At 42.6% G+C, this 15505-nt stretch overlaps 1 protein-coding gene across 1 annotated transcript in view; it reads right to left on the bottom strand.

Annotated features, from left to right (window-relative positions):
• LOC112073770 (uncharacterized) overlaps window positions 1-15505 on the bottom strand; it is a 142949-nt gene that overhangs the window by 81546 nt on the left and 45898 nt on the right. Inside the window, exons 9-10 of the mRNA XM_070440274.1 lie at window positions 2605-2880; window positions 2263-2505 (exon numbers count right to left, since the gene is read on the bottom strand). Of these exons, the coding sequence (XP_070296375.1) occupies window positions 2263-2505; window positions 2605-2880 (519 nt within the window). The remainder of the gene's footprint in view (window positions 1-2262; window positions 2506-2604; window positions 2881-15505) is intronic.

The raw sequence follows: 15505 nt of genomic DNA, 5'->3' as shown, positions 1-15505 counted from the left end.
GACAGCTATAAGTTGTCTTTATTGGGTCACTAGACAATTATTTTTAATATATTTTTTCATCATCTTACTACGATTTGCTTACTTTCAATTAGGTTTTTGTTGAGAGCTTGATAGCGTTTTATTTATTTCTCTCCGAAGCATAGGGCCAAAAATCATCAAATAAGCCTGAGTGGTTTTCGCAACTGACAACTAACAAGACTAGTAGTTATGATAAACATAGTTGTAACACAGGTGGGGAACTTTTACTTAAAGATCCACAGTTCCACAGCGAGCAACAGTTGTGATCTACTGTCAACTCTCCTGTACCTTTTTCAGAATTCCGCAGGAGGCGTTTCACGTCAGCCTCCAGGGAGGAAGTTAAGTCGGAGACGCTGCTAGACCGGAGGTCTGCAGCGCTACAATCGTCGAAGCAACTTGGATGTTGTTTTGAGTGATGTGATTTCCCAGGCACCGTCTCGCTTCGCAGGATGGTTAGATCTGCTTTTAAGTTCAGATATATCCTGTATTCAGGCCTAATCGTAGAACTACCTCCGTTTTCATTTCAACTATCTCAGTGCGTAGTAGTTTGATGCCTCGAGAATGTTCATTTCAGCGGCCGCAGGGCCAAGCCGCACCCCGGGTAAAAGTGTGAGTCTCTAGGACCTCAGACTCAGGAGAGAGCGGTGATAAGAGTGGGTCTTGTAGGCCTGGGTTTTCTCTAAGTCATGTTTTTTGGCCTTAATGTTCATGACATGCGACATTCGAAGCAAAGTTTGGTTTTACGGAACAGGATCACCAAACTAATATTAGAAAAATAAATCAGTTTTGTCTGCAAATTCAACAAAACTTTAAGAATATTGTGGGAGCAAACGGAAAACACGTCAGTTGCACATTGTACCCCTAGCTGCCCCAAGTTTTTTTATTTTGACAAGATGCATGATTTATATGAGGTTTGACTTAAGCATACACTCAATTTAGTCTTCAGACCCAAAGGAATAACCCCACTATTTTAGTACATATTAATAGTAATTGCAAGTACCATCATGCAGCCTTGGTGTTTGTCTAGAGAGACCAAGGTAATGGACACTCAGTGCTCTAGAGTTTGTCTAGAGAGACCAAGGTAAGGACACTCAGTGTCTAGACGTTGTTGTCCAGAGAGACCTCAAAAGGTTGGACACCAGTGCTCTAGAGTTGTTGTTCCAGAGAGACCAAGGTATGGACAGCTCAGTGCTCTAGAGTTGTTGTCAGAAGAGACCAAGGTATGGACATCAGTTGCTCTAAGTTGTTGTCCAGAGAGACCAATGGTCTTGGAGCGACTCAGTGCTAGAGTTGTTGTCCAGAGAGACTTAAAGGGTAATGGACACTCAGTGCTCAGGTGTTGTGTCGCAGAGAGACCAGGTAAGTGGACATCTGCAGTGCGCTAGAGTTGTGCTAGAGAGACAAGGTAATTGTTACACCGTGCTTCAGTTGGTTTAGTGTTGTTTAAGAGGAGATCCAGGTGTACTGGTCACATCTTTTGGCAGTGGCTGCATAGGTCGTGTTAGTCTATGTCTGAGAGACCGCATAGGTTAATGGGATCACTTCAAGTGCTCTCGAAGGTTGTTTCGTTTCTAGAGGAGATGGACTCAGGAGGTAGATTTAGGACGATACCTCGAGACTGGCTTTGACTAGACGTTGATGCTCAGGTAAGGCAGACTGGGTAGACTCGCATAGGTTAAATATGGATCACATGATGATTTGGCTCGTATGAGACGTGATCAGTGCTTGGGTCGTGGTTTTCACTCTCATCGCAGTCGTGTATGACAATGGTAATTGGTGACACTTCGTGTTGGCCTTCTAGTGGTGTTTGGTTGTCTCTAACGACGAGACCATGGGTTATGTTCTGCGACACACGCTAGTGTTGTTTGTGTCCAGAGAGACCAAGGTAATGGACACTCAGTGCTCTAGTGTGTTGTCCAGAGAGACCAAGGTAATGGACCTCAGTGCTCTAGAGTTGTTTGTACTAAGAGAGACCCAAGGTAATGGACACTCAGTGCTCTAGAGTTGTTGTCAGAGCAAGAGACCAAGGTAATTTGGACACTCAGTGCTCTAGAGTTGTTGTCCAGAGAGACAACAGTCTGGTACACTCAGTGCTCTAAGTTGTTGTCAGTTTATAATGCAGGTTTCAGCACCACTTAACAGTGTAAAGAAGAACCACCCAGTTTATAATGCAGGTTTCAGCACCACTTAACAGTGTAAAGAAGAACCAGATAATCTGAATGTCAAGGTTTCTCTTATTCTCACCTGTCACAGTCATCCAGCTCTCTGGGGATTCTCCTTTAGAGTTGGTACACTTGTAGAGTCCTTCATCTGACTTGGATACTGCAGGGATGGTCATCTCTCCTGTAGTCTCAGTCCTGATGAGGGATCCATCTTTGTAGAAATCAGCTGTGAGGTCAGAGGGAATTCTCTTATATCTGCAGCGCAGAGTCACAGAATCTCCCTCAGTCACAGGAAGGGCAGGGCTCTCCAGGATCACAGCTCCATCTGTATATAATATATAAACATAACATCAGCTATCTGAATCCAGATTAACAACTAACAACTAAACACTATAATGTTAGTAGATGGTGTTTGTGGACATACCAGGTACTGTGATGTTGACAGCATTGCTGTGTTCTCCAGACCCAGACTCACACCAGTACACTCCACTGTCTGATGGTATTAGTGACACAATGCATGAAGACCCTTGTTCTTTTCCCCAGTCAGTATTACACTCTGTAAGGATTCCTCTTTCTGCGTTCCTCACCACTCTCCATCCAGTAGAATTCCCCTGAACCTCACAGCTCAGAGAGAGAGACTCTAATTTAAAAAACTGAGATCTGTCAGGACTTATGCTCAGAGAGGCTGGAGGAGAAAGATCTGAGAGAGAGAGAGAGAGAGAGAGAGTTGCATTGTCTCAAGTAAATGGGGCAGACAGCATTGGAACAGAGATCCTGAAACACATCAGAGAGAGGCTATTCTCTAGCTGTTTAACCTAGTGATTAGGTAAGGCTACTATCCTGAGATCTGGAGACAAGGATTTACATTCTAACAGATACTGAAACACAGCAGAGAGAAGCTATTCTCAAGCTGTTTAACCTAGTGATGAGGATAATGAATGAGACGTCTCTGTTAGTAGTAACTTATGAAAGGTTTTCTGTAGCATAATGAATGCCAGGCCTTCCTAAGTGAACACACCAGTTGAAGTCTAATTGGATTCCTAACAACAGATCACATACCCCTCAGTGGAGGCTCTTCATAGGAGGAAGGGGAGGACCATCCTCCTCTGGGTACATTGACTTCAGTACAAAACCTAGGAGGCTCATGGTTCTCACCTCCTTCCATAGACGTACATGGTAATTATGACATCTTCCTGAGGACGTCCTCCAACATATCAGAGATTTTTTTCTCTTTTTTTTGCAATATGAACTGACATGTCATCATATTATTAAGATCAGAGAACGAACACAGTGAGTTGTATTGTGAGAGCATTATGAGGGTTCTATGTTTTGAGAAGCTTGGTGACATTGTTGGATAGAGATTAAAAGTGAAGAGTGATAGTTGAGCATTATTCAATTCAAATTAGTTTTTTCAAATTACAGGAGACGCAGGAGGTATAATATGAATTGTTTTCTTAGTTTTAGAACTTAATTTTTGTGTCCAGTTAGTGCAATTTATTTAAATTAAATTTGCCTTGGTAACTTCAGTAGCTAGCTAGCTACCAGCACAAGTGTGCAGTTCTCAGCCAGGTAGAATGGCCAACGCTGCCAAAAATTCTCTGGGAAAAGGTGCAGATTAAGGGTCGACCTGAGATCACTTCCATGCAGAAGGATGAAAAGGTGAGGGAGTTCAATACCACTTGGTATCAAAAGCTGATTAACTGGGAACCTTTTATGGGTTAACTTCTTGAGAATACAGGGGGTGCTGTTTCAAATTCGACATTTTGCCTCTCCAAATTAAACTGCCTCTTATTCAATTATTGCTCTTACTATATGCATATTATTAATACTATTGGATAGAAAACAATCTCTAGTTTCTAAAACCGTTTCAATTTTGTCTCTGAGTGAAAMAGAAGTCATTTGACAGCACTTTCCCTGACCAGGAAGTAGAATGCCAGATGTCTATGCTCGCTTCAACGCTCTGCCTATACATGGTCATGCCACGTATGACCCGAAAYACACTTCATACGCCTTCCTCTGGGTGTCAAGAGGACGTCAGAGGAGAAATTTTGTGTTTATCTTGTTCTGACGTGGAATAACAGCTATTTCTTTGGCGTGACCGCCCACTTCCRGTTCTCTGAATCGCGCGMCTTGGARGTGAGATTGCCTTCTGTTKTKCKGCCATTACGGATGAAAACTATCTCCGTCTCGGATTTTGTTTGATACATGTGACCATATCATCGTAATGTATGTTTTTTCAATRTAGTTTAATCAGATTATTTGAATTTTTTCGGGAGTTTTGCGGTGTTCCGTTCTCTGATTTTATTTTCGTTGGAGAGATCCGTGCCACTCGACCAGTACCCATGCTAAATGAAGAGGGAAAGTTGCCATTCTGAATCGAAASAACGACTCATCTGGACAAAGGACACCTTGATCAACATTCTGATGAAAGATCAGCAATAGTAAGACCCAATTTACGATGTTATTTCATATATCTGTCGTGCATGTGAACTGGTCGTGGGCGCCCAGCTGGTTCTGGCTGGCGTGGCTATGCTAATTTAGCGCTACATTTTGTTTTCGCTATAAAACATTTAATAAATCTGAAATATTGTTTGGATTCACAAAGATGTGCTGGACTTTCAATAGCTGTACGCTGTGATTTTTCTGAAATGTTTTAAGATGAGTAATTAGTTATATGACGTTGGTCTCTGTAATTATTCTGGCTGCTTCGGCACTATTTCAGATTGCAGCTGCAATGTGAACTGTGATTTATACCTGAAAAATGACATTTTTTCAAAAAAAAACTATGCTATAGACCATAAATATGTTATCAGATCTGTCATCTTATGAAGTTGTTTTCTTGGTTAGTGGCTATATATATCTTTTATTTAGTCGAATTAGTGATAGCTACTGACGCAGGAAAAACTGTTGGAGTAAAAAAATGGTGTCTTTTGCTAACGTGGTTAGCTAATAGATTTACATATTGTGTCTTCCCTGTAAAACATTTTAAAAATCAAAAATGATGCCTGGATTCACAAGATCTGTATCTTTCATCTGGTGTCTTGGACTTGTGATTTAATGATATTTAGATGCTTGTATTTATTTGTGACGCTATGCTAGCTATGCTACTCAGTGGGGGGGGGGGGGGCTTGGTGGGTGCTCCCGGATCCGGGATGAGTACCAGGTAACAGGTTAATGCCACACGGTCAGGTTTGCACAGATCGGGAGGACCTTAGGTACGTTCCTGAGGTTGAATTGTGCTTCGAATCCTAACGGTTCTGCCGCTGTCACCCAAAAACACCTGAAATTTGGGGCCAGGCTTTATTTTTGGCCTACTTTTGAACAGTCGCTGCCCTCAGACAGAGTGAGCTACAGTCAAGTGGGGCATCTCATTGAACTCGGCACGGCCTTATAGCTTATGGTGATGCCATTTTTAGTGTTGATTTCAGTCTGTCATTTTGGTGATGGTTTATCACTGTTTAAACTTATTGCAAATGTACAAAAGTCAGCCAGCAAGTCAGCATCCATCAGTCAATAAGATATAATTCTGACACCAAACTGATACAAACTGACACTCACTTTGTCCAACTCGTTTAGAAGCCAACTATCACATATTTCAGAGCAGGCCCAAAATTCACAGCGCCTTCAGTTTCGTCTTTGAAGTCTTTTCCGTTTAGGAGAAATGGCCCCGTCACAATTGGTGATGTTTTGTACATTTTGCAAAAAGCAACCAGTCTCCATCTGGTGGAATTTTCCGGAACAGCAGAAAAAAATGTATTTTTTAAAATGTATAAAACGGTAACCGAAATTCCGAGATACTTAATTTGATGGCTTCCCGGAAGATCTGGCCCTGGGGCCTAATTTAAAAACATTTGCTGACATCAAGTAAGGGACCATACATTTGCAATATGGAGATCCTCATCAATCATACAGCAAATGCCATACTACACCTTATGTAGGTACAGGACAACTAGCTCGTGGTCAGGGCCTGTAGAATGGTCAGAACCGGGAGGAGTAGAAAACAGGACTAGAGAAACAGGAGTACGGAAAAACACGCTGGCGTACACAGGAGATAATGAGGACAAATGGAAGACATCTGGTGGAGGGTGGAGTCAAGCACAAGACAGGTGAAACAGATCAGGCTGTGACAGAATCAACTATTAAAGACTACCAGAACCCACCGGATTCTCCAATTACATTCAATTAAATGACAAAATACAAACCCTCCAACCCAAAAAGGCCTGTGGTGTTGATGGTATCCTAAATTCAATTCCAATTGACTAAACTTAACATCATTACCAGCTCTGGCATCTTCCCCAATATTTGGAACCAAGAGCTGATCACCCCAATCAACAAAAATGTTGACAAATTTGACCCCAATAACTACTGTGGGATATGTGTCAACAGTAACCTTGGGAAAATCCTCTGCAGACTTGTACATTTCCTCAGCAAAAACAATGTATTGATCAAATGTCAAATTGGCTTTTTACCAAATTACCGTACAACAGACCACGTATTCACCCTGCACACCCTAATTGACAAACACGCATAACCAAAACAAAAGCAAAGTCTTCTCATGCTTTGTTGATTTCAAAAAAGCCTTTGACTCAATTTGGCATGAGGGTCTGCTATACAAACGGATGGAAAGTGGTGCTGGGGGAAAAACAAACGACATTATAAAATCTATGTACACAAACAACAAGTGTGCGGTTAAAATAGGCAAAAAAAACACACATTTCTTCCCACGGGGCCGTGGGGTAAGACAGGTATGCAGCTGAAGCCCCACCCTCTTCAACATATATCAACGAATTGGCGCGGGCACTAGAAAAGTCTGCAGCACCTGGCCTCACCCTACTAGAATCTGAAGTCAAATGTCTACTGTTTGGTGATGATCTGGTGCTTCTGTCCCCAACCAAGGAGGGCCTACAGCAGCACCTAGATCTTCTGCACAGATTCTGGACCCTGACAGTTAATCTCAGTAAGGCAAAAATAATGGTGTTCCAAAAAAGGTCCAGTCGCAAGGACCACAAATACAAATTCCATCTAGACACCGTTGCCCTAGAGCACACAAAAATCTGTACATACCTTGGCCTAAATATCAGCACCACAGGTAACTTCCACAAAGCTGTGAACGATCTGAGAGAGGCAAGAAGGATCATTCTATACCATGAAAACAAACATACAATTCAACATACCAACCATCCTGTTGGGGGAGGACACATACAACAAAAAATACAGTTATCGACACCCAAGAATTCACAAAATGGGACAAACACCAAATTGAGACTCTGCATGCAAACACCAAATAATGCATGCAGAATTAGGCCGATAATGATCAAAATCCAGAAAAGAGCGGTTAAATTCTACAACCACCTAAAAGGAAGCGATTCCCAAACCTTCCATAACAAAGCCATCACCTACAGAGAAATGAACCTGGAAAAGAGCCCCCTAAACAAGCTGGTCCTGGGGCTCTGTTCACAAACAGAAACAGACCCCTGTAACGGAATTCCTCCGAAGAGGAGGAGCAGGGATTCGACCAAAACGCAGCGTTGTAACTTGACATGATTTATTTAAACAAGACAAAAAACTAACTATACTTAATACTAAACAAAATAACAAAACGAATGTAGACTGACCTGAACGTAAGAACTTACATGTAACGAAGAACGCACGAACAGGAAAAACAGACTACACAAAACGAACGAACGAACAAACCGAAACAGTCCCGTGTGGCGCAACATACACAGACACAGGAGACAACCACCCACAACAAACAATGTGAAACCACCTACCTTAATATGGNGAACAAACCGAAACAGTCCCGTGTGGCGCAACATACACAGACACAGGAGACAACCACCCACAACAAACAATGTGAAACCACCTACCTTAATATGGCTCTCAATCAGAGGAAATGAAAACCACCTGCCTCTAATTGAGAACCATATCAGGTCACCCATTAACCAACATAGAAACACATAACATAGACTGCCCACCCAAACTCACGCCCTGACCGATTAACACATACAAAATAACAGAAAACAGGTCAGGAACGTGACAACCCCACAGAGCCCCAGGACAACAGCACAATTAGACTCAACCAAATCATGAGAAAACAAAAAGATAATTACTTGACACATTGGAATTAACATAAAAACAGAGCAAACTAGAATGCGATTTGGCCCTGAACAGAGAGTACACAGTGGCAGAATACCTGACCACTGTGACTGACCCAAAAGTAAATCAATATTTGACCATGTACAGACTCAGTGAGCATAGCCTTGCTCTTGAGAAAGGCCGCCGAAGGCAAATCTGTCTCTCAAGAGAAGACAGGCTATGTGCACACTGCCCACAAAATGAGATGGAAACTGATCTGCACGTCCTAACCTCCTGCCAAATGTCTGACCATATTAGAGACACACATTTCCCTCAGATTACACAGATCCACAAAGGATTCCAAAACAAATCCAATTTTGATAAACTCCCATATCTACTGGGTGAAGTACCACAGTGTGACATCACAGCAGCAAGATGTGTGACCTGTTGCCACAAGAAAAGGGAAACCAGTGAAGAACAAACACCATTGTAAATACAACCCATATTTATGTTTATGTATTTTCCCTTTTGTACTTTAACTATTTGCACATCGTTACAACACTGTATATAGACATAATATGACATTTGAAATATCTTCATTATTTTGGAACTTTTGTAAGTGTAATGTTTACTGTTAACGTTTACAATGTGTTTACAAAATATCCAAACACTCTTAGATAACTTTCTGGATAACACATCCACTCACAGTAAAGAAGGCATCAATCTAGGAATAAAAAACATCAACAATAATTTGCAAATAGCAAAAGAGCACAACTGAAATTGACAAAAAAAACTAAACAAAAAAGACGACAGATGACAACTGGTTTGATGCAGGAAAAAAGGAAAAAACTTAGAACACTATCAAACCAAAAGCACAGAGACCCAAATAATAGTGAATTACGACTTCGTTATTGTGAGAATTTAAATCTCTATAAACATACACTCAGAACCAAAAAAGCACAGTACAACAGCAAGCAGCTAACACTAATTGAGGTGTCCATAAACACAAACCACTTCTGGCAAAATTGGACAAACCTAAAAAAAATCTAAACAAGAGAAACTAGCGATACAAAATGGTGACATATGGACAACCCATTTTAAAACACTCTACAACACCGTTCAAATTGATGCAAACACAGAACAATACCAAATTCATGAGAAGTTGAATGTCCTTTATAGCTTGTTCAAATCCAATCAAAATCCCTTGGACTCCCCAATTACTGACCAGAAACTTCAGGCCCTCAAAATTAAAAAAAAGCTTACATACCTGATGGCATCCTAAATTAGATGCTCAAATTCACTAGTGCAAAATGTCAATTGGCTACATTAAAACTGTTTAACTTGATCCTGAGTGTAGGTTATTTCCCTGACATCTGGAATCAAGGACCACAATCTTTAAGAACGGAGACAGATTTGACCTTAACAATTACAGAGGCATTTGTGTGAACAGTAACCTGGGGAAGGTTTTTATAATAAATGTAAGAGTTCTAAACTTCTAAACTTCCTTAATAAGCACAATGTCTTAAATAAAAGCCAGATCGGATTTATACCAAAACATCGCACAACCTAATATATTTTCTCCCTACACACTCTGATAAATATGTCCACCAAAATAATACCAAAATGTATGCATGCTTTATCGACTTCCAAAAAGCATTTGATTCTATTTGGCATACAACGTTATTGAAAGTGGTGTATGGGGTAAACATATTACATAATTTAATCAATGTATACTGGCAATACGTACAGCATCAAAATTTGCAATCTGAGCCTTGCACTCTTCAATATTTACATCAACGAATTGGCCACTATTCTAGAAAAATCCTCAGCCCCTGGTGTTAGTCTCCACAATTTAGAGGTTAAATGCCTACTCTTCGCAGATGACCTATGCCTGCTGTCACCCACAGCACATGGCCTACAGCAGAGCCTGGACCTGCTATAGCAGTACTGTCAGAACTGGGCCCTGGCAGTAAACCCCAAATATACTGAAATAATGATTTTCCAGAGAAGATCCAGATCTCATGGAATTAGACCAAAGTTCTCACACTACAATTACTGAGGGTTTAAATATTAGAGTACTGACACACACACAATTACTGGAGGTTTTAAATAATATAGAGTACTTGCACTACAATTACTGAGGTTTAAATATATAGAGTACTGTACACACTACAATTACTGTTGTTTAAAAATATAGAGTACTGAACACACTACAATTACTGAGGTTTAAAAATATAGAGTACCACACACTCTAGAATTAGGCTTAAAAATAAACTCACCTGGACACCTTAATGATGCAGTGAATGAACTGAGAGACGTAGGGCATTCTACACCATTAAAAAAACTTCAAATTGAAATACCTATTAGAATTTGGCTAAAACTAATTGAATGTGTCATTGAACCAATTGCACTTCATGGCAGCGAGGTGTGGGGTCCACTTGCAAAACAAGATTTCATCAAATGGGACAAACACCCCATTGACACCCTGCATGCAGAGTTCTGTAAGATTCTCCTACATGTCCAGAGGAAAACTACAAACAATGCATGCAGGGCAGAATTAGGCCAATATCCACTAATAATAAAAACTCAAATAAGAGCAATTAAGTTTTGGAAACATCTAAAATCCAGTGACCCCCTCTCATATCATTACCAAGCCCTGCAATACCAAGAGCTGAGCAAAGAAAATAGTCCCCTCATCCAGCTGGTCCTGGGGCTGAGTTCACAAACCTGTTCTACTAACACACTGAAGCCTCAGGACCAGAACATCCAATCAATCAGATCAAAACTACATTACTTATTGGGAAACACAAGCACAAAGCAAAATGCAGTGTTATCTGGCCCAAAATCGACAGTACACCGTGACAAACTATTTGACCACGGTTACTGATCAAAACCTTAGAAAAACCTTGACAAAGTACAGGCTCAGTGAGCACAGCCATGTCATTGAGAAGGATAGACACAGGAAAACCTGGCTCCCTGTAGAGGAAAGACTGTGCCACTGCACCACAGCAGCAGAACCTGAGGTGGAGCTGAATTTCCTGACAAAATGTCAAAATATAAAACAATTAGTGCCCCCAAAGTTATTTTAAGACAGATAGACAGAGATAGATAGAAAGAGCGAGATATATATATACTATGCCTTACAACCTGGAATTAAAATGGATTTGTTTGGGGGTTTTTATCATTTGATTTAAACTTTGAAGAATTCAAATATATTTATTGTGAAACAAACAAGAAATAAAACAAAAAAACTGAAAACTTGAGTGTACATGACTATTCACCCCCCCAAAGTCAATACTTTGTAGAGCCACCTTTTGCAGCAATTACAGCTGCAAGTCTCTTAGGGTATGTTTCTATAAGCTTTCCACATCTAGCTACTGGGATATTTGCCCGTTCTTCAAGGCAAAACTGCTCCAGCTACTTCAAGTTGGATGGGTTCCGCTGGTGTACAGCAATCTTTAAGTCATACCACAGATTCTCAATTGGATTGAGGTCTGGGCTTTGACTAGGCCATTCCAAGACATTTAAATGTTTCCCCTTAAACCACTCGAGTGTTGCTTTAGCAGTATGCTTAGGGTCATTGTCCTGCTGGAAGGTGAACCTCCATCCCAGTCTCAAATCTCTGGAGACTGAAACAGGTTTCCCTCAAAAATGTCCCTGTATTTAGCACCATCCATCATTCCTTCAATTCTGACCAGTTTCCCAGTCCCTGCCGATGAAAAACATCCCCACAGCATGATGCTGCCACCACCATGCTTCACTGTGGGGATGTTGTTCTCGGGGTGATGAGAGGTGTTGGGTTTGCGCCAGACATAGCGTTTTCCTTGACGGCCAAAAAGCCAAAAAGCAATTTTAATCTCATCTGACCAGAGCACCTTCTTCCATATGTTTGAGGAGTCTCCCACATGCCTTTTGGCGAACAACAAATGTTTTTGCCTATTCTTTCTTTAAACAATGGCTTTTTTTCTGGCTACTCTTCCGTAAAGCCCAGCTTTGTGGAGTGTATGACTTAAAATGGTCCTATGGACAGATACGCCAATCTCCCCTGTGCAGCTCCTTCAGGGTTAACTTTAGTCTCTTTGTTGCCTCTCTTATTAATGCCCTCCTTGCCTGGTCCATGAGTTTTGGTGGGCGGCCCTCTCTTGGCAGGTTTGTTGTGGTGCCATATTCTTTCCATTTTTTAATAATGGATTTAATGGTGCTCTGTGGGATGTTCAAAGTTTCTGATCATTTTTCATAACCCAACCCTGATCTGTACTTCTCCACAACTTTGTCCCTGACCTGTTTGGAGAGCTCCTTGGTTCATGGTGCTGCTTGCTTGATGGTGTCCCTTGCTTAGTGGTGTTGCAGACTCTGGGGCCTTTCAGAACAGGTGTATATATACTGAGATCATGTGACAGATCATGTGACACTTAGATTGCACACAGGTGGACTTTATTTAATTAATTATGTGACTTCTTTAGGTAATTGGTTTATTTAACTAATTATATTATCTGAAGGTAATTGTTTGCACCAGATCTTATTCAGGGGCTTCATAGCAAAGGGGGTGAATACCACTTTTACGTTTTTGTTTTAATTTTAGAGAAAAGAGAACAACTCAGCAAAAAAAGAAACATCCCTTTTTCAGGACCCTGGAACGGTCGTTAAGACACTAACAGCTTACAGACGGTAGGCAATTAAGGTCACAGTTATGAAAACTTAGGACACTAAAGAGGCCTTTCTACGGACTCTGAAAAACACCAAAAGAAAGATGCCCAGGGTCCCTGCTCATCTGTGTGAACGTGCCTTAGGCATGCTGCAAGGAGGCATGAGGACTGCAGATGTGGCCAGGGCAATAAATTGCAATATCCGTACTGTGAGACGCCTAATACAGCGCTACAGGGAGACAGGACGGACACCTGATCATCCTCGCAGTGGCAGATCACGTGTAACAACACCTGCACAGGATCAGTACATCCGAACATCAGGTACAGGATGGCAACAACAACTGCCCGAGTTACACCAGGAACGCACAATCCCTCCATCAGTGCTCAGACTGTCCGCAATAGGCTGAGAGAGGCTGGACTGAGGGCTTGTAGGCCTGTTGTAATGCAGGTCCTCACCAGACATCACTGGCAACAACGTCGCCTATGGGCACAAACTCACCGTCGCTGGACCAGACGGGACTGGCAAAAAGTGCTCTTCAATGACGAGACGCAGTTATGTCTCACCAGGGGATCGGATTTGCGTTTATTGTCGAAGGAATGAGCGTTACACCAAGGCCTGAGCGGGATCGATTTGGAGGTGGAGGGTCCGTCATGGTCTGGGGCGGTGTGTCACAGCATCATTGGACTGAGCTTGTTGTCATTGCAGGCAATCTAAATGCTGTGAGATACAGGGAAGACATCCTCCTCCCTCATGTGGTACCCTTATTGCAGGCTCATCCTGACATGACCCTCCTTGCATGACAATGCCACCAGCCATACTGCTCGTTCTGTGCGTGATTTCCTGCAAGACAGGAATGTCAGTGTTCTGCCTTGGCCAGCGAAGAACCCGGATCTCAATCCCATTGAGCACGTCTGGGACCTGTTGGATCGGAGGTTGAGGGCTAGGGCCATTCCCCCCAGAAATGTCCGGGAACTTGCAGGTGCCTTGGTGGAAGAGTGGGGTAACATCTCACAGCAATAACTGGCAAATCTGGTGCAGTCCATGAGGAGGAGATGCACTGCAGTACTTAATGCAGCTGGTGGCCACACCAGATATTGACTGTTACTTTTGATTTTGACCCCCCCTTGTTCAGGGACACATTATTCCATTTATGTTAGTCACATGTCTGTGGAACTTGTTCAGTTTATGTCTCAGTTGTTCATACAAATATTTACACATGTTAACTTCTCTGTGCTACGGATCCCTTTTACGGGATCATTTTCCTAAACAATCGCTGAATTGCACGGCGCAAAATTTTACTAAAAATATTTATAATCATGCAATCACAAGTGAAATATACCAAAACACAGCTTAGCTTGTTGTTAATCCACCTATCGTGTCAGATTTAGAAAATATGCTTTGCAACAAAAGCAATCTAAGCTTTTGTGAGTGTATCAATCAATGCTAGAACAATTAGCCTTATAATAGCTTGGTTAGCTTGGTCACGAAAGTCAGAAAAGCAATAAAATGAATCGCTTACCTTTAATAATCTTCGGATGTTTGCACTCACGAGACTCCTAGTTACACAACAAATGTTATTTTTGTTGATAAATATTACTTTTATAACATAAAACCGCCATTTGGGTTGCGCGTTATGTTCAGAAAACCACAGCCACAACCCAGCCCAGCCAACCAGCTGTTGGTGGCCAGGGCTCCATGTAGAACCCTCCACTGGAGGTCCCCTGACCTCTTTGGTACTGGGGGTTTGTAGAGCCCCCTCCATCTAAAACCCACCATACTCTCCTCCTCACATTCCCCCTGCCACTGATGTTAGGCTCCTAATGTTCCTTACCTTAATGCAGAGGTTGTAGAGGGCTTTACCTCCCACCCCCTCAAACTCCCCCAGGCTCGGAGTGTTGAAATCTAACAAGTCCTCCAGACCCCCTTGCCAGTCCCCAGTCTCTGCCATCACCTGTAGTAACGGAAACTTTGGTGGCCCCTTCCCCTTTGGCCGCTCAAACACCCCCCTTACCGGCTCAGACAGTGCCTCCTGGACCTCCTCCAGGAATCTCTCCAGCAGCATAAGAGACATTATTCCTGTTTGTTGTGCCAGGACTTCAGGAGTTTTCCACCCCTCCTCACCCAGCAGTTGCAGGTCACCCAGCCTTAGTAAACCCACTGCATCATTTGCCTCTGCAGGGTGGCCGACTGAACCGATCTCAAAGGAATGGCTGGGTTGTGGAAGATAGGCTCCTCCCACACCCACAGCCCAGGCGCCACACCACCTTCTCGTATGGACCTTTGCAGCTGCCAGTCCTTCAGCACCGCAGAGTAAAAGTCTGAGAGACCTGCTGTACTCAGCCTCTCCAGCTTCATGAGGAACAGCCCTAATCCGCCAGCTCTCCTCAGCAGCGCGCATGCTGGTTCCCTCCAGCCGACATCAGTATGGTACAGCAGTCTCTGCACCGCCTTTAGTCGGAAAGCAGCCATCCTGCTCTCCAGTTCCACCAGGCCCTGTCCTCCTTCGTGGACGGTCATGTACAACACTGCCGCCCTTAGCCAGTGATGGCCCGACCAGAAAAAGTCCACCAGCTTGCGTTGCAGGTCTGTCGGGCGGAGGGGGG

Source organism: Salvelinus sp. IW2-2015, unplaced genomic scaffold, assembly GCF_002910315.2.
Source record: "Salvelinus sp. IW2-2015 unplaced genomic scaffold, ASM291031v2 Un_scaffold2357, whole genome shotgun sequence".
NCBI lineage: Eukaryota > Metazoa > Chordata > Actinopteri > Salmoniformes > Salmonidae > Salvelinus > Salvelinus sp. IW2-2015.
Note: the sequence above shows the minus strand (reverse complement) of the source record. Positions and strands in the feature narration are given on the sequence as shown.